General features: G+C 41.8%; 1 protein-coding gene across 5 annotated transcripts; it reads right to left on the bottom strand.

Moving 5' to 3' along the window:
* Nucleotides 1-236: 236 nt before the first annotated feature.
* On the bottom strand, nucleotides 237-25,462 carry GGPS1 (geranylgeranyl diphosphate synthase 1). 5 transcript variants are annotated; one of them, XM_075146484.1, is made up of 4 exons: nucleotides 25,309-25,447; nucleotides 20,586-20,678; nucleotides 10,689-10,759; nucleotides 237-4,605 (listed from the first exon to the last, which is right to left on the bottom strand). In XM_075146484.1, exons 2-4 carry the CDS (start codon nucleotides 20,650-20,652, stop codon nucleotides 3,844-3,846), a joined length of 900 nt encoding a protein of 299 aa, XP_075002585.1. In that variant the 5' UTR covers nucleotides 20,653-20,678; nucleotides 25,309-25,447; the 3' UTR covers nucleotides 237-3,843. The 5 variants fall into 5 exon arrangements, with proteins under 5 accessions (XP_075002585.1, XP_075002590.1, XP_075002586.1 ...); XM_075146489.1 differs by lacking the exon at nucleotides 20,586-20,678 and having other exon boundaries at nucleotides 25,309-25,462; XM_075146485.1 differs by lacking the exons at nucleotides 20,586-20,678; nucleotides 25,309-25,447 and adding an exon at nucleotides 18,737-18,829.
* Between the last annotated feature and the right edge of the window lie 237 nt (nucleotides 25,463-25,699).

Below are 25,699 nucleotides of genomic sequence, written 5' to 3'. Positions count from 1 at the left end.
GGATCAAAAATGAGTTTGATGGTATCATGTGTGCTATGGTATTAGTAGCAGAATAGAAATATAGCTGAGAAAAGAACTACAATGAAAGTACTGAGCAAATAATACAAAGAACACAGTAAATATCAAACCTGAAACATAAAATGGTAAGATTAAGACAGAACAAAGAGGAGCAATAGACACCTATATAGCTCTTGCACATGAGTAAAAGCCTGGCCCAATTCAGCGCTACAGACACATTAGAGTTCAAACCAGTTTTATATAAGAGGGTGAAAAAAAAATACACAAATCCCATGTTTTTATACCATGTTAGCATTTTAACAGTAACTGGGGAAAGAAGCCATTAATACAGGAAATTTCCATAGCACATGGAGGCATTTAGATACTTCATAACTAGCAAAATCAACCATAAGTTGAAGGCATAAAGAAGTATCAACAGCCACTTTCCCACTGCCACCAACATTTTTAGGCTGTTTGTATCAACAACTGGCTAATACATACAAAGTTGCTCTTAGTGGGTACCTGAATAGCCTGAGCTCAAAGGGAGAGGTGGAAGACAAGCTGTCTCCTCAGGAAGGTCCTGAAATGATGCAATTTTCACTATAATTCATGGGGATAACATCAGCCTTTGAAGAAGCAGAGATAGCTGTCCCATCCAATGGCTGGCCATCAAAGACAGATGACAGCATTCCATTTACATCCAGCATTCGTTTACATCCAAGCAAGCACACAATCAGAAAACAGATTGAGGTAGGGGGAAATATGCTGGAGACTGATGAGTATTTGCATTTCTCTTTATATGCACTGCAAGAGCTAAACCCCCAAGAAATGCACTGGTAACCTGATCAAAGTAGAACTTTTGGGCAATGGTAGGAAGATAAGGGGAACAGTTCTGGCTCAAAGGGACTGACATTGAAACCAGCATCCCCTTTATTTCCCCATGCAACGTTTTCCACTTGCAACTCAGATTTCCACTCCACAGCAATGCACCTCTCGTGAAGATCAGGAAAAAACCCTAGTCCCTGTGTTGTGGGAGACACAGCAAGAGAGCAGCACTTACACAACTAAACTAATTCTGCAGCCACAAGAGCTCTCATGCTGCTTTAAGGAAGTGATTTTCCTATCGTGGCTTAACACCAGGAGCTTGTACCAAAGCCAATATTGGAGAATACTGATGAGGATGCAGTCTCATCTTATGGCACCAAATATAAAATCTACCTTGACTATGGAGCATCACCACTGCTGATGCTTAAAGATGCTCTACCTGCTTAACAGATGAAGGGGAAAGATCCCAGCCTCTTCCAACTCCTGAATACTTCAAGAAAAACCCTCAGAGACCTCAGTTCATCCTAACCAAAGTGAAGAGCAACGATACCCTGCTTCTGGGCCTTTTAAGATATATCTTCAGGGTATGCTTTGAATACTGGTATCAAAAGCCTTGAAGGCAGGAGAGTAAGACAGAGCTGTACGCCTTCTTGTTGGTTCAGCTTTCTTTTCCCGGGATACTTTTCCCTTCCTACCCATTTGTGGTTTAAAGGGCCTGCAGCTGGAAAACTTCCAATATACTTTCTCCTAAGTTAATGGAGGCATATTCTACAAGATATGGTATTAGAATAAATACCGGGGTGAGTTGCCAGAATGAACCAAAGAAGTGACAACATAGCAGAAGTCTCAGATGGTAGAGAAGTTTTATACAAAAATAAGAAAAGCTACCTCACTAGGAAAGTTTGATTACACAAAACTGTTTACATCCAGCAACTGAGCAGACATGAAATAGCACTAACTGCACTTTGCATCGTATATGTTAGTTACAATATCCTAATAGGCACAAGGATATCTTTTATGGTGAGACTAGGAGATTCTCCTGATAATAGCTTTTCCAGTGCTCTCCCCCATTCAACATCAGCTGCAACAGTGCTTAGAAACTCCCAAGACATGGCACAAAATAATCGTTGTACTTTGCTGCAGATAGTATTTTCTCACAAAACATTAAAAATTTATAGGCTTACTACTAAGCACTGCAAGTTATAAAAAAGGAATTACAATTCACTGTCATTAACATTAATGAAAAGACACCTTTCACCAACTTTAAGCTATTCAGTCCTGGCAACCAGGTCCATTCAGTGAAAAGGCTATTATTCTGTGCCTAATCACAGAGCAGACAAAGATTCCTCCTCAGCATGTAGGTAAAAGGGATAGGCTATCATCCATAACTACATAATGTCTCTGACTGAAAGGAGTCATCCTGAATTTTTTCATGCTTAATCACTTTCAGAAGAATCTTAAGGCTGCCCAGGGGAGACATTACAGCAACCTTCTTCATTGAGTTTTCTCAGTGGGTTGAGACCATAACTCTCCCTGCTTCCTGGGTACAGTAAATGAACACCTGCATAAAACTATCCTTTAGCTGTCAGAAGCCAAGTACCTCTGGCCATTTCTTTTGAGAGTATACTTGAGCTAACACTACCACTGATAGCACCAGCCCTACCTTTGATCCAAATCATTACCTCCCTACACCAAAGCAAAGCTTTGTGCACCTGGAAGACTAAGGAAACTGAACCTGATTAAAGCCAGCCCAGCCAAGAAGAAGCAAACATCTCTGCTTATGTTTTGTTCACCTGTATGTGTATATACATATATCTATAAAAGCAGAGGGTTTTGTCACTTATCAGCCCTCCCTCCTCAATCTAGCTCTTAGTTCCAGTTCTATTTCAGAATGTCTGTGTACATAATTTTAAAGCATTATTTAAGCAATTAACAAAACTGAAGTGGTATTATAGCATGTAGAACAAGATGATGTCCTTTGTTTTAGCAAAAAAATTACAGAACTTGTCTCTTTGGAAAGACCTATAACATACTTCCAGATAGCAATTCAGTACAGGAATGCAGTATGAATTACGAATCAACTTCTGGAGAAGCCCCCTCTCAATTATAATCAGAGACAAAGAGACATGCACTAATTACGGTGTCCTAAAGTTACCTTGTGTGAATCCCATTCCACTTCTAGTAGCAATTTACTATGTTGCTATTTACAGTTACATGTATAAGCTCTAATGCATAGATTTAAGTCCCTGGCTACAAAATATTTGACAGTTTAAAAATCTAAAACCAGGCAATCAAAATTATTCACTGCAGAGCTGGAATCAGCAGCAAATTTATGCTTTGCTGATGCAATGGAATCTTTCCTCTAAGGTACTTAGAGATCTTTAGAAAGCCACAATTTCAGACTAAACATTAGTCTTATTAGCATATAAAATACTTTCTTTCATAAGTCGCATTCCCCTGAAAAAATCCCCAGAAGGTGGATAGGATATTCACTTTAGAACTTAGTAAGCCGACCCATCTGATCTTCACAAGTCTAACTTAGAAACATCACACAACAGTTTTATGTGCATTGTGGTTGCAAGTATCTTCTTTTGTTATTTAACATTGTACATTTTAGTTTACTAGAGCATCGTCTGAAAATGCACAATACACTCAGGTCAATCTGATTTAATTTAACACAGAATTTCAACCAGAAACATGCAGTAGCCTGGTTGAAGATATGAGAGTTTTAGGCCGGAAGTAATGCTGGATTGTGTAAGGATGATCACATTTAGATTCAAAACTTATTTCAGTTCTAGTACCTCTGCTTTAACAAAGACATCTGTAAGCAGTTACACTTAAGACTGTATAGATAATAGGGTATACATTTCAATACTCAGTAACAAATTGTTTTTAACACTAATTTCTGTAATGTAGCTACAAGAGAAAGTTTTAAGCAAGACTGATTATCACACCTCTCAGATAGTCTGGTTATTTTCCCATTTTAAAAAGAGTTTTAAACCACTCCCAGGAGTTAAATTTTTAGTTTTCAGTTTCTTTGAACATTTTGCTCAGCTGTTCAACTAGTGCTACGAGCTCAGGGTTTCCCCCAAGTGATTCAATTTGTTTATAGGCTTCAGATTCAAGCTCTTTCAATGTATTCCGAGTGTACTCAAAGGAACCCACATTTTCAAGGTAATGTACACAGTATTTTTTTATATCAATGTTCTCTGTCCTTTGACGCAAGATGTTTTGCACCTGAGTACTTTCAGGTCTTGACCAAATTGCATGAATAGTTGGGAATGAGAACTTGCCCTCAGTTAAGTCTTCACAAAAACTCTTGTTTTCACTATATTCTTTGGAGTGCAAGTTGGCATAGTCATCTCGTATTTGGAAGAAGAGGCCAAGTGTGTTAAGAAGTGGCTTTAAGTCTTTTTTATAATTTGAGAACAGCTGCATGAGGCCTACAGCTAATCCAAAGAGACCACCTGTCTTTTGCAGTACCATAGCTTTATATTCAGCTTCCGTAGGACAGGTGTAAGTATCCCTCCAGTAAATATCCAAGCCTTGACCTTTATGGAGTTCCAGAAGTTGACGGGTAAAAACTTTAACAGCATCTGGATGATCAAGGGTTAAAACCTTCTCTAAGCCAAGGAAATACACATAATTAGCACAGTTGATTACAGATGGAATTCCATAGATACTGTGTGCCACTGGAAAGCCCCGTCGTAGCTTTGAGTTATCTTCAATATCATCCACAAGTAGGCTTGCATTGTGCAACATCTCTGTCACTTCAATGATAACCTATTACAAGAAGAGAAAAGTGTTAAGTCTCCCACTGTAATTTAACCTCCAGTTTTGCAAGACCTTATTTAAAATGGATAAGGTTTTAAAGAATTATATTCTGTCATTGAGGTTCCCCTTTAGACCACTTGCTTTTACTACTAATACAGATTTATGATTCTCTTCTTTATGATCAGCCAGTTTGTTCTAAGTCCTGGATCATGTGTAATGTCTTTCACGTAATGTTTTAAGATTCAGAGTGAACTTACTCCCTTAAGTGTTTCCACTTGCATGCTCTTCACTGTTGCTACAGTTCTAAAATATGCCATTGTCTAACAGTCCTGCAGTAACTGTTATTAGAAATATGAAGAGAGGAAAAGAAAAGCAACAGAGTGTTGTGACAAGTTTAGATTCATTAACCTGAGATCTCCCAAAGTCAGTTCTTGAGAATGTCAAGTATCATCCATTAACACATTTGTCTCGTAAACCTTGTTTTGATAAGTGTAGAGAGTTCATCTTTCTTTCCCCACACTTTGTATAGGTCAGTATTAGCTCTTAAAGGACAGACTATTCTCTCTGAAACACCATTTGGAGAATCCTTGGCAGAAAGGCAACAGCTACAACTTCTTTTGGGAAGCTTCCTACACACTTACTACTTGTTACTAGGTAGACCAATACCATACACCACCTGAGGTACGCAATAAACTGTTCAGAACATCAAGCTTGTAGCTGACTACATTTGACTAAAAGTGAACCTTAACAATTCCAGAGCAGGACAATTCCACAAGAAAGGAAGAGTTTTAACACTATACACTGTTTTTATTGCACAGCTGCTATGCAAGGAACAGCTATATTCAGCACCTGCTTAAATGGAAATAAATTCAAGCATGTAAAACTGCATACTGTATAAACTGACTGCAAAACGCATCTGATTAAGATATGATTTTAAAGCTAATGAACCAATTACACCTGCTAGCTACAAACATCGCACTCAGTCAACACTCATCAAAACAACAACTTCTAAAAAATATTAAGGTCACCATTAAATAGTGCCAAGTACCTAGTATGGCCCTATTTGGTGGGTGCTGTAGGAAAAAGTAAGAGGGACTTCACTGCAAGCATTTTTTTGAGCAGCAAGTCACCTAGTGTTCAGTGACCACTGTCCCAAACATTAAAACCCAAAACCCAGCAATCTAATTGTTTGTCCAAGATAGTTTGTCCAACTGCAAGAACAACCTACTTAAGAAGCACTAATGACTCATCTACCCGTTAGAAGCAAGCCCTACTTTGACTTGTAAAGGTATGTTGTTGCCCATCAGAGGACAGAGTACTTACTGAAAGTAACTTTGCATACCTATTTGTCTAAATATTCTTTTAGTCCATTACGTCATTCTCATTCTCAGAACTATCAAGAAAGTTTCCTTGTATTCTGTGAATTCCTTGGATAAACCTATTCTAGCATTTCTCTTGCTAACCTACTTCATATCACTATCAGTTTCATGAACTTTTGCAGCTTCTAGACATTTAAGGTTTAATTGAAATAGTACTTCATGAATCTGTGTGTTTGAATTAAGTTATTTGTGAACTTAAGAAAAGACTGTCAAAAATGCTTCAAAGTTAAAAGCAAGTAGTGAAAAAGTTCAGACAGCAGAAAAAACTTATTTTAGAAGACATCAGGAAGTAGCCTGAGGAAATGAAAAGACCGCTCTTCAAAGTGAAAGCTGAAGAACCACTACAGAGTGTTATGCTTTCTTACAACCTAAGCCTATTGAATCAGCGGCTGCTGCACTATCACTCCAACACACAGATTTCTACCTCCCTACCTGCAATAGCTTCAAAATTTGCTTGGCCCTGTACTAGGCCATTTCAATGCCTTCTTAGAAGAAAGTTCATATGACAAACCCAGTGTTCTTTAATTCAACACGCTGAAGTGTCTCAGTGCAGCATCAGATGAGTACTAGAGATGCAGTAAGTGCGACCACTTGGCTGGGGAAAAAAGTGAAATGGTGGCAGCCAGTAGTAAAATCCACTACCAAGGAACAGTATCCTCAACTGCATCCATCTAAAACTACATGAAGACAAATGATCTAAGGCAAAAAAAAAGTCCTATAAGGAGTGCCAGAATTCAGATTTCTAATAAAAGAAATATAAATAGCTGGAAAGGAATCAGGCTGCTAGACAACTGGGACATCTTAAGAAGATTATAAGAGATGTCAATAAGGTGACTAGAGGTGGTCCTGCAGACCTCAACAACTTTAAGTTATTAAAATTAGTACAAGTATGCACAAAAGCAGTAATAATTGTGGCAGAATGCAGATTGAAAGATGACAGCATCTTGATTTTGACCTCAAATGACCTGAAGAATAAAAATATGAGAGTTCCATCGCAAACAGCTTAAGTGGTAAAGGAAACTTTAAAGCATCAGTTTTCTTCATAAAGATAACCAGAACAAGTGGTCTAAGTTTTCAATAATGGTTACATGATTATCAATTTAAAAGTGACAGGTAGAACCAGTAACTTCTGTTCACACAGAGGCACTGCAGCTTTAGTTTACTATAGTACACGAGAGAAGATAGACCTGTACTGTCACAGGTGCTCAGCAAAAGGGCAAGAGGTAACAATCAGTGCAGCATAAGAAATCCTAACTGGACAGAATGGAAGAGTTTGTTATCATGGAAGGGGTTCAGCATGGGAAGACAGGCCCAGAGAGGCTGCAGAATCTACATCCTCAGATTTTCAAAACTCAGCAAGGCTCCCAGAAGCTTAAAGTGCTACAGAGCAAGCCCAGCTTTAAGCAGGGAGTTATCCTAGATAATTTCCAGAGGCTTCTTCCAGTTTGAATTCTGATCTATGATATTAGACTAAACCCACGCATACAACACACAGGTTACTATATAATACATTTTATTTATTATGTAGCTGAGCACAAAGGGTAAGAAGCATCTAGCTGGAAGCCACAATAAATCTGGCTAAAAAGTCAGATAGACAGGTTGGAAAATAGAAGAGTTAGTAGATGATGAATACAGCCTCTTCCCACCGCCCAAGCTGCGAAGGCAAAAGCAGGGACTGGGAGAATGAAGAGCCACCCACTGTAGACTATCAGGTTCGAGACCACCTCAGGAACCTGAAGGTACACAAGTCCATGGGACCCAATGAGATCCATCCACGGATCCTGAAGGAACTGGCAGATGTAGTTGCTAAGCCACTATCCATCGTATTTGAGTTGTGGCAGTCTAGTGAAGTTCCCCGACTGGAAAAGGGAACTCCCATTTTTAAAAAGGGAAAAAAGGAAGACTCAGGGAACTACAGGCCAGTCAGTCTCACCTTTGTGCCTGGGAAGATCATGGAACAGATCCTCCTGGAAGCTATGCTAAGGCACATGGGGGACAGGGAGGTGATTCGATACAGCCAGCATGGCTTCACCAAGGACAAGTCCTGCCTGACCAACCTAGTGGCCTTCTATGGTGGAGTGAGTACATCAGTGGACATGGGAAGGGCTACCGATGTCGTCTATCTGGACCTCTGTAACGCCTTTGATGTGGTCCCCCACAACATCCTCCTCTCTAAATTGGAGAAGTATGGATTTGATGGGTGGACTGTCTGGTGGGTGAGGAATTGGTAGGATGGTCGCATTCAGAGGGTAGTGGTCAACAGCTCAATGTCCAGATGGAGATCGGTGACAAGTGGTGTCCCTCAGGGGTCCGTATTGGGACCAGTACTGTTTAGTATCTTCAACAATGACATAGACAGTGGGATTGAGTACACCCTCAGCAAGTTTGCAGATGACACCAAGCTGAGTGGTGCAGTTGACACACCTGAGGGACAAGATGCCATCCAGAGGGACCTGGACAAGCTTGAGAAGTGGGCCTGTGTGAACCTCATGAGGTTCAACAAGGCCAAGTGCAAGGTCCTGCACCTGGGTTGGGGCAACCCCTGCTATCAATACAGGCTGGGGGATGAAGAGATTGAGAGCAGCCCTGCCAAGAAGGACTTGGGGGTACTGGTGGATGAAAAGCTGGACATAAGCCGGCAACATGCGCTCGCAGCCCAGAAGGCCAACTGTATCCTGGGCTACATCAAAAGCAGCGTGGCCAACAGGTCGAGGGAGGTGATTCTGCCCCTCTACTCTGCTCTGGTGAGACCCCACCTGGAGTACTGCGTCCAGCTCTGGAGCCCTCAGCCCAAGACAGACATGGACCTGTTGGAGCGGGTCCAGAGGAGGGCCACAAAAGTGATCAGTGGGATGGAACACCTCTCCTATGAAGAAAGGCTGAGAGAGTTGGGGTTGTTCAGCCTGGAGAAGAGAAGGCTTCAGGGAGACCTTACTGCAGCCTTTCAGTACTGAAAGGGGGCTTACAAGAAAGATGGCAGCAAGCTTTTTAGTAGGGCCTGTTGTGACAGGATGTCCTGGTTTCGGCTGGGATGGAGTTGATTTTCTTCCTATTAACTGGTATAGTGCTGTGTTTTGGATGTAGTGTGAGAATAATGTTGATGACACACTGATGTTTTGGTTGTTGCAAGGTAATGTTTACGCTAGTCAAGGACTTTTCATCTTCCCATGCCCTGCCAGATGTGCAGGGGGCTGGAAGGGAGCATGGCCAGGACGGCTGGCCCAGCTGGCCAATGGGCTATTCCATACCATATGACGTCATGCTCAGTATATAAGGCTGGGGGAAGAAGAAGGAAGAGGGGGACATTTGGCATAATGGAATTTGTCTTCCCAAGTAACCGTTAGGCATGATGGAGCCCTGCTTTCCTGGAGGTGGCTGAACACCTGCCTGCCGATGGGAAGGAGTGAATGAATTCCTTGGTTTGCTTTGCTTGCGTGCACAGCTTTTGCTTTACCTGTTAAACTGTCTTTATCTCAGCCCACGAGTTTTCTCACTTTTACCCTTCTGATTCTCTCCCCCATCCCACCTGGGGAGGGGGGGGTGGTGAGTGAGCGGCTGCGTGGTGCTCAGTGACCGGCTGGGGTTAAACCACAACACAGGACAAGGGGGAATGATTTTAAACTAAAAGAGGGTAGATTCAGACTAGATAAGGATAAAATTTTTTACAGTGAGGGTGGTGAAACCCTGGAACAGGTTTCCCAGAGAGATGGTAGATGCTCCATCCCTGGAAACATTCAAGGTCAGGTTGGACAGGGCTCTGAGCAACCTGCTCTAGTTGAAGATGTCCCTGCCCACGACAGGGGGGTTGGACTAGATGACCTTTAAAGGTCCCTTCCAACCGAAACTCTTCTATGATTCCTTCATTATGTAAATCACTTAGGCCATTTTGCTACTTGAGGACTATGAAGGTCACCCTTAAGCCACCCTAAAGAGGACTCCTTCACAAACTCTAAAGGTACTTCTGCCTATAATTAATGAAATTAACTATGGAACAGCTGGGTAAGAGTCAAAAAACCATAACTGGTTATTTTAATTCCTTACATTGTCTTGGATACAGAGAATCTTTTGCACCCTCAATATGCAGTTTGGCAAAACTGTAGTCTAACCAAAAGGATAATTTTTCATTTGACAAGCCAGTGTTTAAATACACAGCCATACATCTTGCACAGATTTGTCCAACAGAAAAGCAAAAGGAAAGGAGCCTTCCTAGTCTACTGCTTCTCATTAGGGAGTAAGGACTCTAGACTGTATGATAAGACCACCACAGTTTTAGGTCCAGAACAAGGAGGGGTTTATAAAGTTGATTTAACTGCTGTTTTTGTAACAAAATCATAAGATTTTATTTTCAACCACTATTTGTGTAGTTTACAAGGTAACTGTCTAGTTTCTTTCATAAGTCACTGAAAACTCAGTTTAATAACTGAATTATGCTAAGTGGGTAACAATGGTAGCTGCTTATCTACAACTTAAAAGGTTGAGCACACTTGGAAGGAAGTAACTATTCTATGTAAGACAAGGCATGGAAGTAATTTCTTTAGTGTTACATCACAGTCAAAGCTTTGCACTAAAGTTGTTTTCCTGAAAGTTTACTTCAACATATTCAGAAACTACTGAATTTAAGATTTCTGATCATTTACGCTATGTAAGAGAATCATTTGTTATCAGTAGTCTTGGAAGAAAGGTAACAGCCCTTTAAAAATAATTAGCCAGTACCTGTATTTTATCTTCTGGAACATTCAGCCAGTGATTAAAGGCCTGTGACAGTTTGGTTCTCACTTGCTTACCTACAATGAAAATATTATAGGCATTTATAAAAAAAAAATTCACATAAAGTTCATTATCAGGGACAACAGTTTGTCTTAACTGTAGGAGATTTGAGACCAGTAAGCTGATTTGAGACCAGTAAGCTGATCAGTGTCATTCACTTGAAAGCAGAAAACATATCATAGTAAGTGTGTAGCTTGTTTCCTCATTGTGTAAACATCACAATTATCAGCAAATTCAGTTTTAAACATTTCGCAGTAATATGCAAAGCACATATTTACCCGTTACTGTATTTAGTTTTGGCAGTTTAATTAATAAGTGATCCCGAGTATGCTGGTAACCTGAACAGATCAGCTTACGAGTTCTGAAAGTAAGCCCTAGTTTGCCAGGCATGTTGATTTTGTGTATTTAACAGATTAAGGAGCTTCAATTATGGTTTATTATTAGCTGAAGATATGGATATTGTTGAATATCTATTTCTCTCCATTTTTAGGTCTTTCTCCTGTAGTACTCTTCACTTGCTACTGACCTTGTAAAACAGGAAAGTGACATTTGATATACTTACTAAATAACTAAATAACTGTGAACAGAACATTCTGAACAGAATAGAACTTTACACGAATTCAGACATTTATCTTATACCCAGGAAGTCTACCTACGAATAATAGGATTTGTTCTGCTAAATCTAGTTTGGTGGAGCCATGCAGTCACCCTGTTTCACAGGAATGAAAGACAAGATCAGAAGTTGAAGTTTAGTGTTAAATTAAGCATTACTATTCAATCCAGATATATTTTACATTATGCAGTTTATTTTAATAGAAGTTAACTATGTGCCTATAAATTATTGATGCTAGCTTTCTTTAATAAATTGCTAGGAGTCATGTACAAATATTTATTCAATATCTACTAATGATCAATATGAAATAAAGTCACCCCCTACCCACACTGAGACAATGCTGTTCTGAACTTTGAGAAGCTCAGCTATGCATAACATCTTCGAATAACTGCAAGACAGGTTTAGACAAACAGCTCTGCATATGTAGCTCGCATCAACAAGGCCTTTGGAAAAAGTTTTAAATAAACTTCAAAGCAGTGCAACCTAGACAGCGGGTTCCATATTACTCATCTGAAGATCTACTGAGAGACGTAACTTAATGATTCCGCAATATTAGTCCTCATGTTGGTGATGCCGTCTTGCCCATAGCACTGAAGAAATTTCAACACTTGAATCTCTCCCTAAGGCTTCTCTATTGCTGTGTGACCAGCACATACAGAACAGAATAATAAAAATGGGTAGATTCACTTGCAGTGATATACCCTGGAGAAATTGGACTGAGGATTTTTCCTTTTCTAATAAAATCACCACCAGGTAAGCAATAGCTTTGTGGTTTGGGCTCTGTAGCAACGGTGATAACCTTCCTCCTTGGCTGAAAGGGCTTCAATTTTTGTCTCGGTTCTGAAAGATTTCCACTGCTTCCCATCACCACCATCTTTTGGTTTGCACTAGAAGAGACTAACGAAAAGGTGCTTCTTTCCCCCCCCAACAGCTTTGTCCTCTGGCTCTGTCCTGTGTGAAAGGGCACTCTTACCTGGACATACACTATCATTGGCTTGTGTTTTCTATTTTTGTTTTCTGTGCTCAGTTTTAAACATTAATAGCTTTCTGCAGGAGGGAGGGATTGTTTCGTCTCTCAAATAGCAGAACAGATATTTTAAGCTCCCTATGTCAGGCTTGCTTTTTATCAGGAAAGTACATACCTGGTTGTAAATTATTTTTTTTAAAACCCGTTTATTTAAATCAATAATTTGCTGACTTAGAAGTTCACTATTTTAACACAGGTAACCAGAGCTCAAATTTAAATACAAAATCAGAGTAGTGCCCAAGAGTTTAAAAACCTCTTACATTAACTAAGCACCACCACTAATTCAAGCTAAACCTGCCTCTGACAACATCTCCTGCAGATACTAAGGATTTGAAATACTTCAGACACTCAGACCTCCCCCCTTTTCCCCATGTGGTTAGATCAGATTTTGGCCAGATTGGTTCCCTGATCTGACTCCTTACACACTTGTGACCACCAGTACTACACAAGAAAGGGTCAAAATGCCCTGCATCAGAGGTTCAGTATTTTATTTTAAAATAATTGCATGAGTTAACTGAGGAGAAAAGATTGCTCAAAAATATTGAGAATAGCTGTTACAAACATTTGCCAAACTGTATGGCTTGCCAGTTAAGTATTAACAAATATTTCAGTACATCCATAAAGAAAACAGAGATAATATCACACTAAGGAAGTATACCTTACCTACAGCTGTTTATTCACTTTTAAGTAACACTGATACAGACAACACCTACTTTTTTACATTAGGCAGCTAATTCTGTTTTTCTGAATGTGTTTCCTAGCAAATATGCTTATGGGATGCTGAATGTTCAGCAACAAGTGTTATTTCACTAGCACACACTCTAAATGTATTATTAACATGCATAGTGGATTTAGCCACTTCAGTTCCTTAGTACAGACACCATTTGAATTGTTAGACTTGTCTACCTTGACAAGCAAGGCTGTCTAGACACTGACTATTCAAGGAAAAACCACTATCTGTAAAGTGAAACATTCATCTTTCGTTTTATAGGTGCAGATTTGCTTGTGTGAGCCCCTTTAAAGGAACATTATTGCTACATAAATGCTATGTTATCTTGTTCTGAAGTCAATCCCACCTGGTCTATGTGATATCACAGCAATTCTCTGTATGCATGTTTTATGCCTACAGCCATGCTATGATGGCAAAAGACCAAACCCCTCTAATATTAGTCCAAAAGCCTAGATGCAGAAGCCTCCATTCCTTGTCACACCTCTCCTCTCTCCAAACTAAAGACAACAATCCAGGGACACTAGGACAAAATTAAAAGAAGTAAAACTTAACACTGGCAGAACTATCCAGTTTCTTCACTGTCACATGTCACTGCTCTTTTAATTATTCTAACCAGGCTACTGAAAAACTGAAGAATATAGAGGTCTAACTTCCAAAATTAGAAGCTCTACCTACTGTACAGCTATAATAATAGACGTCACTGCATGAAGCTTTTATCAAAGTTTGCTAAATGCATTTGGTTTAACCTGCTTAAAAGCCCAATATTACCCAAATCAAACAGCAACTATGGAAAGCTTTTCTCCTTAGTAATGCTGGGTGGAAAAGGTGAGAAAAAATATTCAGAACATAATAGGTTCACTCTGATGAAATTCTTTCTATAGATAAGAATGTAAACCCCTTATCCTTGAAGCAAAGATCAAGTTAGATTAAAGGTGATGTACTGAGGACAATCCCTCCCACCTCTTTAGATAGATGAGATGCTTCTCAAAAAAACAAACATCAGCCTGACTTACTCGCTATGTACACAATTATTCTTGTGACAGGGTATAGACCCAAAACCCACAGACCTCCAGCTCTGGACAAGCTCCTGATTAGTATTTCTTCACACTTGCTGCATTAAAGTGACCACAAACTACGCCCTCAGGGCAGCATCCCACTTACAGTGAGGGTACATAAAAGGGGTAGAACAGCATGGGAAAAAGCAGAAGGACTATTAACCTAGCCCTCATTAGAGCCTCACTAAGCTAATTCAGCGGAAAACTGTCCACTTTTTGCTAGGTTAGCTTTCTGCCAGCTTTATGTCCTGAGTCAGCTTATGAAGTAGGTCTGCCAGAGTTAGTATAGGGTAAGCAGCAGATGCTGAGGGCCAGAGGAAGGGGACATTGCCCTTCTGGAGGAAATAAGCTACTACATTACCTCAGCTATATTGTACACTTTCATGTTTAGCTCTGTCCTCTGATGGATCAGGGCTAAATGGATAAATTCCCCAAGCAGACCTCCCCACACAGCTACAAGAACACTACATCGGCATAAGTGAACTGCAGGAAGACAAGCAAAGAGAGCAGGCCCATACCCTTTTAAACCTGGGCAGTCACTTGTGATGGATTAAGGTTACTGTAGAATTGTCTAGTTTAACTCCCTTGTTCAAAATAGGGTTAAACAGGCCAGGGTTGTGATCCCAATTTTTGCCTTGTTCTGTCCTCTCAAGATACTGAATGCCACCATCCCATGGTCACTGCAGCCAAGGTTGCCCCCAGTCTTCATGTCCTAACCAATTCTTCCTTGTTTGTAAGTGTGAGGTCCAGCATAATGCCTTCCTTCATCAGCTCCTTGGTCACCTGTGTTAGCAAGTGGTCATCAATGAATTCCAGAAACCTCTTGGATTGCCTGTGCCCTGCTGTGCTGCTTCTTCTACCAGATACTGAGGTAGCTGAAGTCTCCCACAAGGACCAGGGCCTGTAAAAATGAGGCACCTTCCAGTTGTCTGAAGGCCTCATCTACTTCTTCCTGCTCAGGTGGTCTGTAGCAAAGACCCACTATAGTGTCACCCCTATTGATCTGCCCTCTAATCTTAACCCATAAGCTCTCAGCAGGCTTATCATGTGACTGAAGGCAGAGCTCCATGCAGTTCAGCTGCTCTTTCAGCTGAAGGCAACTCCCACTCCTTGCTATCCCAGTCAGCCTTCCTAGGCAGTCCATATCCATCCATTGCAGCACTCCAGCTGTGCGAGCTATCCCACATCAGATACCCCAGTAAAACTGCAGCCCCGTAACTGCATGCGGACCTCTAACTCCTCCTGTTTATTCCCCATGCTGTACGCATTTGTGTAGAGGCACTTCAGAGAGGCACCCAGTCCTGCAGATTCCCCAGAAAAAGTGTGAGAGCTTCCCCCATCATGTTGTCCTGTTCATACTTCCTTGTTTGAGGGCATACATCTGGGATGGGCTGCCTTCAGCACTGCTCTGTGGTGTCTCTTGTCCACATCAGCTTACACCCTTTGTTTGCAAGTTCACCATTTCCTTACTTGACTGTAGGCAGGCATTCCCCTCTATTGCAATTTCTAGCTTAAGTCCCTTCTCACCAGGTCGCTCAGCCTGTTGGCAGAGACAGTTTGCCCTGACTTGGGTAGATGGATGCCATGTCCTCCTAGTCCTTGATCTACAAAGAGAGTCCCACGGTCATAAACCTCTGCTATCAATATCAGCTGTGCAACTAACTAGTTGTTGACAGGCAGGATCTGTCTGTTCTTCTTGATGGTGAGGGGAAGGGGGTTGAGGATCATGGAGAAAAGCCACCTGGCTTCCTTTGCCCTTGGCCCTCATTCCAAAAGCCACACAGTCATGCTTGATAAGCTCCAGGCATCCCCTTGCTATATCCATTAGTACTCAAGTAGAAGAATCACAGAATTGTTTAGGTTTGAAAAGACCTTTAAGATCATCAAGTCCAACTGTTAACCTAGCACTGCGAAGTCCACCACTAAACCATGTCCCTAAGCACCACATCTACCAGTCTTCTAAATACCTCCAGGGATGATGACTCAACCACTTCCCTGGGCAGCCTGTTCCAGAGCTTGACAACCCTTTTGGTGAAGAAATTTTTCCTAATATCCAATCTAAACTTCCCCTGGCACAACTTGAAGCCATCTCCTCTTGTCCTATCACTTGTTACTTGGGAGAAGAGACCAACACCCACCTTGCTACAATCTCCTGTCAGGTAGTTGTAGAGCATGATAAGGTCTTCCCCCAGCCTCCTTTTCTCCAGACTAAACAGCCCCAGCTCCCTCAGCCGCTCCTCATAAGACTTGTTCTCCAGACCCTTCACCAGCTTTGTTGCTCTTCTCTGGACACACTCCAGCACCTCAATGTCCTTCTTGTAGTGAGTGGCCCAAAACTGAAGACAGTATTCAAGGTGCGGCCTCACCAGTGCTGAGCACAGGGGGACAATCACTTCCGTAGTCCTGCTGGCCACACTATTTCTCATACAGGCCAGGATGGTGTTGGCCTTCTAGCTGGCTCATATTCAGCCAGCTATCAACCAACACCCCCAGGTCCTTTTCCACTGGGCTGCAGGGTTAAGCAGTCTGAGGGTGAAACATACCTTGGCAGTCTCTCCATAACATCTCTGATCAGGGCTACCCAGAAGCAGCAAACTTCCCTAAGACAGCAGCTCAGATAGAGGCCACTGTCCCCTGCAGGAGGCAGTCTCCCCACTACTATCACTTGCTGCTGCCACCACCAGTGCTGGTCTGATGCTTTGTTGTCTACAGATCTTCCAGCCATATGTCTTCTTCCAGTGCACTGAACCTATTTGGCAACTGCACATCTGCTTGAGGAACAGGAATCTTTCTCCTGCTGCCAGAAGCCATCAGCTCCCAGCCTTCACCATTGTGAGAGTATCCATTTCCCAACCTGATCTGCACAGACTGTTCTTGCCCCTCCTTCGAATATACCTGGAGATTTCAGGCTCTTGAACCTGCAGGGTCTTGCTCTGACCCCTTCCACTGCTCCTTTGCTTGGTGACACACATTTCGCACCACTGCACACTTTTTAGGGGCAGGGACATCACTTTCTTCTGGTCCAATGGGTGTCCCCAGGCATCCCTGCAGCTCAGAACTTGGACAGCTGCAGCCTCCCTCAGGAACTTGGCCCAAGTTGAGACCTCTGACGTGCCAAGTGTAGTTGTGCCAGTGGTAGGCATTATGCGCTGTGGTACTTAACTCCTTCACAAAGCTGGTCAAGTTCAACAACCAATTGAAAACAAAAGCCAATCTTGATTGTTTAGCTTGCTAAACAAGCCCAGGAAAGACTGCAGCCAAGACCAGAGCAATGCACATGAAAGGGAAGATGCAGAGTCATGAATGGGATCAGAATCTACCCCTTTCAATAGCAGGCTATTGACCATATTGGTTTTACTGCAACTGAAACTCCATATGCTCCTTAGAGCTGCAAGAACAGCTACTGCTGTTAACTCACCCACTCGGAGATAAAAGATTCATCATCTGTGTGAATCAGACCATTTTTGAGACAAACCACATTGGAATTTGTGAAAGTTAAGACTGTTTATCGCATTTTGTTTACGAGACTAAAGGACAGAATACTAGACTAAGCAGAACACTGCTATATACTAGTATGGCAATGAGATTTTAGAAGAAAAGTTACTGTTTCAGAATGTATGTTCTCCCAAGCACTAAATTCTGCTAGTGAAGGAATAAACATTAATTACCATACTAGCAGTTAAAATAGTAACATAGTAAAAAAACCTTAAGCCTAGTAGTGTCTCTATCCTAGTGCTGTTGAAGTCAAAGAAATAGACAAGCTTAGTTTAAGTATCACCCCCAACCTGTTACCATTAAAAGTCCTTTTTCATTAATGGGAAGCAGAGTAATCATCTTCCTCCTGTATTGATGGATTAATCCTTAACAGTTATAAAAATTTGTGTTCTTACACTACAGACACTAGCAGGCACAACAAAATTTGCTATGTATCTAAATTCATTTGACTTCTCATAGGTAACTAAACCATTTGGAGAGTTTGTTTTTTAACTAGTCTTAAAAGATAAGCAACTGGACTATTATACGGCCATAAGTTTACATATTTGACACTCAGCCAAGCTTTTTGCAAAAGCCCCTCAGAGCTCAAGCTGATCCAACAGAGAAACAGATCCTTATCCCCACCCTTGCGCCCACTCACTAACAAGACAAGAGAAGATTAATCAGGCAAGTTTTTAACAGGTTAGGTGATTGATACTACCTAATCATTTGGTTCGCAAGCTGAGAACTGGCACAAGTTAAGAAGCAGGAGAATACTGCCAGAAGCATAAAGAGGATGGAATGAAACTGCCTCTTTCAGAAAGAGCTTGTTAGATTAGCTCAGGCATCTCATCTGGGCTCCACCCTAATTATGGGCTAGCATATGTCCCATTTTCCACCCCCACCAAGCATTGGTGCTCACATTGATTCCAAGGTTCACACAAGTAACTGGCTCCTAATGATCCATACTTGGCACAGCTGACTTTGGGCAAAGCCAGCATTTCAAAAACAGTAAACATCCAGCTATATGATTGTGAACCCTCACTGCTTCACCTATTACTCAGTATAAGCTTTCCATGGGTATACCACTTTTACCTGCCTAGTTAAGAGAAGTCTTCCCTTTTGAATCACACCACCATTTCTGCATAGCGAAGTGTATCTTGTCTCTCACCTTCTACAAAATGTAAACTAAATTAACAAGAGATCAACATGATTAGATTTATGATACTTTAGCAGGATAGGATATAAAATGCTTGCACTGTCAGTAAGTATAACATTATATAAACCATCAGTAGAGTGATCAGGGTTGGACTCACAACAAAGTATAGGTATTTAGCCACAGGAGTCAAGGTGGGAAGTTAAGTGTATATTGTAGATGCACCATTTAAAATGAAAGCTAACTGAAGAGCTACTAGTCAAGCACTTTTGCCCATGGAAGCTTTTTTTTGGCACTTTTTGTCTGTTGTATATTTCCTACTAGGAAGCTGATACCTACAATACCCTAAAAAAGAATCAGTAGTTAAAGATGCAGAGGTGTTACAATACACCTTGATTATATGACAGAATCTAACCAAACAAAAAGCACACTTAAAGATGGTATTGGAGGAAAGTAAATTTCTTCAGGACCAGCTCTTAGAAAGCTCTCTGGAATATCATAGACTCATTCTCAAGGTAGTTCTCTAGCAAAACTACCACCGAGTTCCACATATCCAAATGGAATAGACTGTGAGGAAATGGGAAACGAACTTTCTGGCATTAAAAAGGCATGTTACTGCCAAATTCTTTCCTTTTCTTATTTTTCAAATCAAGTAGTGCTAACTGCCAAGTCAAATGAAATCACTAATGTAGATAAGACAATCCTGGTTATTTGTAGAGATTAATAATGAAATTCATTATACACAGGTATAATGAATTAGGACCCACAGGACCTAATTCACTGCTGATGAACCCTGCTGATACACAGGTCTTGTTGCAGATGTGCAAAAGCCACTTAGGCCTGTGATTCATTATGCTACTTGTCTAGACAGGTGGTCTTCTATCCCAGTCAGAATTATTTTCCTTAATATTTACCATATTCTGTATCTTCCTTAACACCACCAGTATAAGCAATATAAGCTGGACAGAAGGTAATCATGCAGTAGTTTCAATGACAAAGTAGTTCTGCCACTATTTTTACAAAGTTAGTCACTTTGATAGCTTGTATGGTCTTCCTTACTCTTTAGGTGTACAAGTAAAAGCAACAGCAAACAATCTGAATGTTTAGTCAGCAAAGAGGCTTCTGAGAGGCATAGCCATACAGTAGTTCTCTCTCAAACTGCCTCCTGAATTCTCCTAAAATAGGTACTGCTCAAGACTGAAAGCTTCATTTGAATGTGTTGCTAGTGACCTGATACCACGCAAGAACTGGTTGATCCTCTGGCAAGTGAAGCAATCCAGGGACAGCTGAAATTGGCAGTAAAAACACCTGGCTCTACACATACCAAGGAGAAGAAATAACACAAAAGAAACAGGCTGTTTAAAAAAACAAAACACCACCACAACCCATTAAGTCCAGTAGAGCAAGCAGATAAAGAAAAAACATTGTGAGCCCTGAGTTTAAGTATGGGATCAAGCCTTCAGTACTTGCCTTTATCAGTTTTAAAAAGTAGCAAGTCAGCTACTCTGAATGGAGAACAGAGTAACTGAAATAGTACTTACACTGCAAGTAACTAAGCAAGAGCTATTGTACCAATCTGTAAGTAAGTAACAAGAGCTATTGTACCAATCTGGCCAAAAAGGGTGGTTCTACAAGAGGAAGAAAAAAATATTGAAAAGTGTTACTTTTAATTACTCTTAAATCCACAAATCAAGAACGGATAAACTTCTTGGCTTATCCTTCCTGAGATAAAAGTTGCTATAAAACCAATTCTGATATTTAAAAACAACACAGTACAAAGAAACTTGCCTGGTAGTTGAAGTAAATACTGGTATGGCTCTAGGATTCTTTTAGCTGTTTCATCCATCCCATCCATTTCTTTATTTCATAAGAGGTAGTTCACTGTTAAAGAAAGTGTTATTAACACGATTTAGATCAAAAGTTAGGGAATTAAAAAATAGATGCATACAATTAATAGGAAAGTCAGCTGGCTTCAAGGTTAGGTGCAAATACTCCAATTTTGAACATGACACCTTCAGTTAATGCTACCTTCACTGCATAAAAAACTTTTATGGATGTCATTTAGAAAAGAAACAAGCATCTGTGTTAAATAGTTGTTTTTAATTATTCATGAATAGTTTAAACTAACTCCTAGACTTTGTTTGCTTTGACTTTTATATGTATTAGAGGGCCTAGATGATAGAAAAGTATTTAAAACACTAGCATTCACAACAATGAAGCTCCACTGTAAGTCTTTAGAGAAGACACTCAGCACATACAAACCCTCATATGACTAATCTGATTAGATCTCCCTAAATGCTTTCCCCATACAAAAGTGGAGATGCCTAAGACCAGAAAATATACCTACACCAAGGCAATCTAAACAAGCTGAACACTAGCTTCAGCCTTCTGATAGAATTCTTCAGTCCTGTTTTAGACTAGAACAGGAATATACCATTTTCTTACCTCTGTTTAAGCATCTTTACACACTTTCCCATATACTATATACATTATAAATCTTTTAGGATCCATTCCCTACATAGCTCAACAATTTTCTATTGATTATGTTTCAGTTCACATACCTTTGGTCATCTATATCTGCATTTTTTTTTTTCAGACTGTTTTCTATAATAGATTTTTCGTCCTTTCACCTCTAGCTTTCCTTGCTGCACTGCAGATGCAGCAGCTCAAAACAATTCTTCTAATGTCATTTTAAGACAGGAACTGCAGCAGTAGCATAAAGTCTCATACTACTTCAGCATAATTTCTCAACTACTTAGCTAGCATCCTGGAAAGGATGTACTTTTTGCGCCTGGAGCAACTGAACAGTTATAGAAATTAAAATAGTTATTTTTATGGATAAAGTGATTTATAAGTATGGACTGATGCATTTTTAATGTAGGTACATTAAGGGGAGTGGTTAACATGAGTGGAATAAACTATGTTCCACAGTTGCTCAAAATAATCCAGCAATCCTTTCCCACCAAAAGCTCAAAAGATCAGCGTTAAGATCACTGCTTCCTCGTAAGCTACCTGGACTGGTATTCCTCAACATTCATGACCTTTCCCTTCCAGAACAGCTCAGTCAGTTCCTGTCTACTCCATTCCCACCCTCCACACCCATAAGTGTTTGTAGCAGTCCAAACTTGGAAACTGATCTACATTAATAACTATTTTCCAAGCTTAGGTTTGGATCAATTCCTTTATTTGCTTCACTGCATATGTTAATCAAATCTATTAGCACTTCAGGGGCAAGAAAGGCTATTTAAGCAAACACAGTTGCCAACAAAATGCTCATAAGACTGCACCATTTGGGAAAGCTTTGCACGGCTTCTTAGCAGTACAGCCTTTCCATCCTATCCCATGGTGCGCCAGCACAACTAGCAGCCAGGCCACACAGTAATCTAAATCAGATTTGACACCCTCAACTCCCTATTTTGTTTTCAGCTTGTTGGTATAAGAAGGGATAGGAACTGCTTTTAAAACACAGAGTCAGCTGTCAAACTGTACCCTTACATATCAAGGAGAAGTCTCAAAGGACTTCAGTGAGGAAATGAAATCAAAAAGATTATCACAGTCCACCTCCAGATGTTTTAAGCAGAAAGGAGCCAGTAGAGATGGATATAAGGAGACACTATCAACTTAACAAGTCTCCTGTTGACAACTCTCACTATTATTTGTCAAAAAGCCATACAGATGGCTTAGAATTGAAAGTGCCTAGCTATCGAACAGAGCTGGGAAGAGATATTAGGGTTGGAATTGCTTCTTTGTAGAAGTTTCTTTTTGAAAGTCAGTCCTGAAGTTCTTCCTCTCATCTCAGGGAATTGTTTCTTGCCTGTCTGTAGGACACTAAGACAATATTCAGAATCTCCAACTAACTTGAAATTTGCTAGTATTACACAGCATCAAACTAAATCTTTGCGTCTTTTGGCACAAAACTAATAGGAGTCCATCTGAAATGCTACTTATCAGCAGAAAATTAGTCAGGCACTTCTCCCACAGGCGCCAAGATTTTTTTTTTAATAAAAGGGAGGCAAAAAAGCTCTAACAGGCAAAGAGTGGACGGTAACTTAGCTTAAATCACTATAGTTAAACTTTTCTAGACTGCTGTGCTACCTTTAAATGAAGTGATAGGTAACCTCCGCTAAGGAAAAGAGAAAAAGTCTGATTATTCATCAGACAGCTACATATCTAATACACCCACCGAAACAAGAACAGCAAGCAGAACCTCCCCCAAAGTTATACAAAGAAAGGGACACTTGATAAAGAAATATGTAAATGAAGTTGTTTACAAAGGCCTGTAAGCAAGAATACCATGGTATGAGACTTGTAATTTTACTGCTCTTTGCACAAAGTTATCACATTTGACACACTTGGGAAACGGTTGATATTAAGGGTTTCCTATCTAGGTGACTGGTCAATTTATTATGGAAGTTACACTGTCGCAGAAAGTCTTCTCAATGAAGACATTTAGAGACAAGATCTCAGTCAGCACCTCCTAATAAAAAGTAAAATTGCCAGGAGTTAAACAATAAATGAAAGGGAATGCAAAGCCTTTTGTTAGTGAAAGTGCAAGAATTGATCACATGTACGCTTACTCAAAAGATTAAAGCAGTTAAGGCCATTTTGCCTTTTAAACCAGTCTCCTTTTAAACCAGTACACAGACTTGCTGCATTTCAATTCATGCATGACTAAGTTATTTTTCCAATTATTTCTCAGTATCCCCACATAAGCATACAGACAAGCTGTGACAGGCACAGGCCATGCAATCACAACAGAGGGCCTACAGAAGTGTCTTTAGACTGCAACATACCTTATCTCTAATAATCTCCTTGAAAACACACAAGACACTAGAATAAGATGGGCTTCCGTAAGTTAAAACTACTCTAAAACTATACTTGAAGCTGTGATCTGTATCTAGGAGCTTTCTAAGAGGATGCAAGTAATATTAATTCTATGTTACACGTCAAGAAAAATCTTCACTTTGGAACTTCATAAAACAGCTTCTTACCCCATTCCCTTCCATCCCATTCTGCATAATATTCTCCCCCTCCTCCAAATTAGGGAAACATGATCGTTGAAATAGTCCAGGTTAAATATACAGACCGTATTTTAAAAAGCATCATCATCTCAGTGGCTCCAGTCACAGTTCGGTTACACAGAAAACAAAAGAGAACCACCAAAGGAGCAGAGAGCTGTAGTGCAAAAGAACCATCCAGAAAGTTCTTAAGTCGGCTTTATCAGAGAACTTAGTGCACCGAGACACTGGTTTCATTGTAACCAGTGGAAAAAAAAAAAGAAGCCCCAAATAAGAGGATGGGAGTGAGAAGGTCTGTTTCAGAAGGAATACACAGAAACTATTGTGAATGTGTATTGTTTCAAAGAGGCTATCAAGACTCTTAATCCAAATGTAATTTGGACAGGATACTTGTCACCCTAGTCCACATTCTCATTCTAATTAGCAGAGTCCTCTTTACAACCCCTCGCAGGCTGATACGGAACACAGCTTTGTATTCAGCTTGAGGGTAGGCAACTCCCCACAGGTGGACCGATAGTCACACACTTTCCCCAAAGACACAGCTAAATAAACAAGCAGCTTTCCATAGCTGCAATTTCAAAACTGACACCGGAACAGCAAGAACATACTGTTGCAATTGTGCTTCGATTTTAATAGGTTTTCCAGACATAATTGAGCACGAACGCTACAGAAGCCAGACAACGATACCTGGGCCGCCCAAGTCCTCGCACTATGCTGTGACAGACCGACAGGAAGGGTTTTTAAGCTGCACGCTAACCCGAGGACAGAAAACGAGTCGGTAGAAACCGTGATTCCGAATCACTTCTCAGATGAAAATTCATGAAGTTGTTTTCCTGCCTGCAGATGCCTAACCCCCGCCCAAAACATCACAGTCAAACCAAAGGAAAGAGGGTTCATTTTTCAGAGTTCAACGTAAGAGATGTAAACGCGACGCAGGCGACAGAGCCTCTCTGGCTGCTTCCACAACTCAAAGGCAAGCAGCCCAGCCTCACCAGCGCCATTTTAGATAAAGCGAGACCGAGAGCCGAGGACTCCTCACTCCCCCTACCCGCCGTCCACCCCCATTTTCTGTTCTGCGCTGTCGGCAGCCGGGCTCAGCCGTCGGGCAGGGAAGCGCCGCCCGCCGCGGCGCCGCCAGCCCGGCGCAGCCCCGGCCCCCGAGCGTTCAGTCAGCCCGCCCCGGCGACAGCGCCGCTGCCCGCCGGCGCCGCCCAGCACTAACGGCGGCCGCCCGGCTGCGGCCCCCCTTCCTCTCAGCCCCTTCCCGGCCCCCTTCCGGGCAGCCCGCCAGCCCCTCCTGGGCGGGGCGGCCGCAGGACTCGCTCCCCCCGCCGCCGGGCTCGCCCTTGCCGCCCGACCCCGCGCAGAGGGGAAGGAGCGACTCCTCTGTGGAGCGCGCCCCCCTCCCCCGCGGCAGCGCCTCCCCCCAGCCACGGCCAGCGGTGCGGGGCAGCCCCGCGCTCCCGGCCTCAGCCCGGGCAGCCGCCGCTCACCTCGCCGCCTGCCGCCGCCAGCCGGAGCCGAGCCGCGCCCCGCTCCCTCGAGCAGCCTCCGCTCCAGGAGTAGCAGCGGCGGCAACGCCGCCCCCTTCCGCTCTGCCGGGCGCCACCTTCCCCTCTTGGGGGAAAATGCGCCACCAGCGCCCCACCGCGCAGGCGCCGGCCTTGCCCCCTCGGCTCATTAGCATTCGGCGAAGGCCCCGGCCCCTCGCGGCGGCCGCGCGCGGTGCGCCCTGGGAGATGTAGTCCGCCCGCCGCGCAGAGCCGCTTCTCGCGCTGGTACGAGCGGCGAGCCAGAACAGTGTCACCCATGAGCACCCTCGGCGCCGAGTCTCAGTTTCCATAGAAGTGGAGAAAAATGATGTCAGTATTTCCGATGCGGCGG

This window comes from Calonectris borealis, chromosome 3 (genome assembly GCF_964195595.1).
Source record: "Calonectris borealis chromosome 3, bCalBor7.hap1.2, whole genome shotgun sequence".
Taxonomy (NCBI): Eukaryota; Metazoa; Chordata; class Aves; order Procellariiformes; family Procellariidae; genus Calonectris; species Calonectris borealis.
The sequence above is the reverse complement of the archived record's forward strand: the minus strand, read 5'-3'. Positions and strand labels throughout refer to the sequence as shown.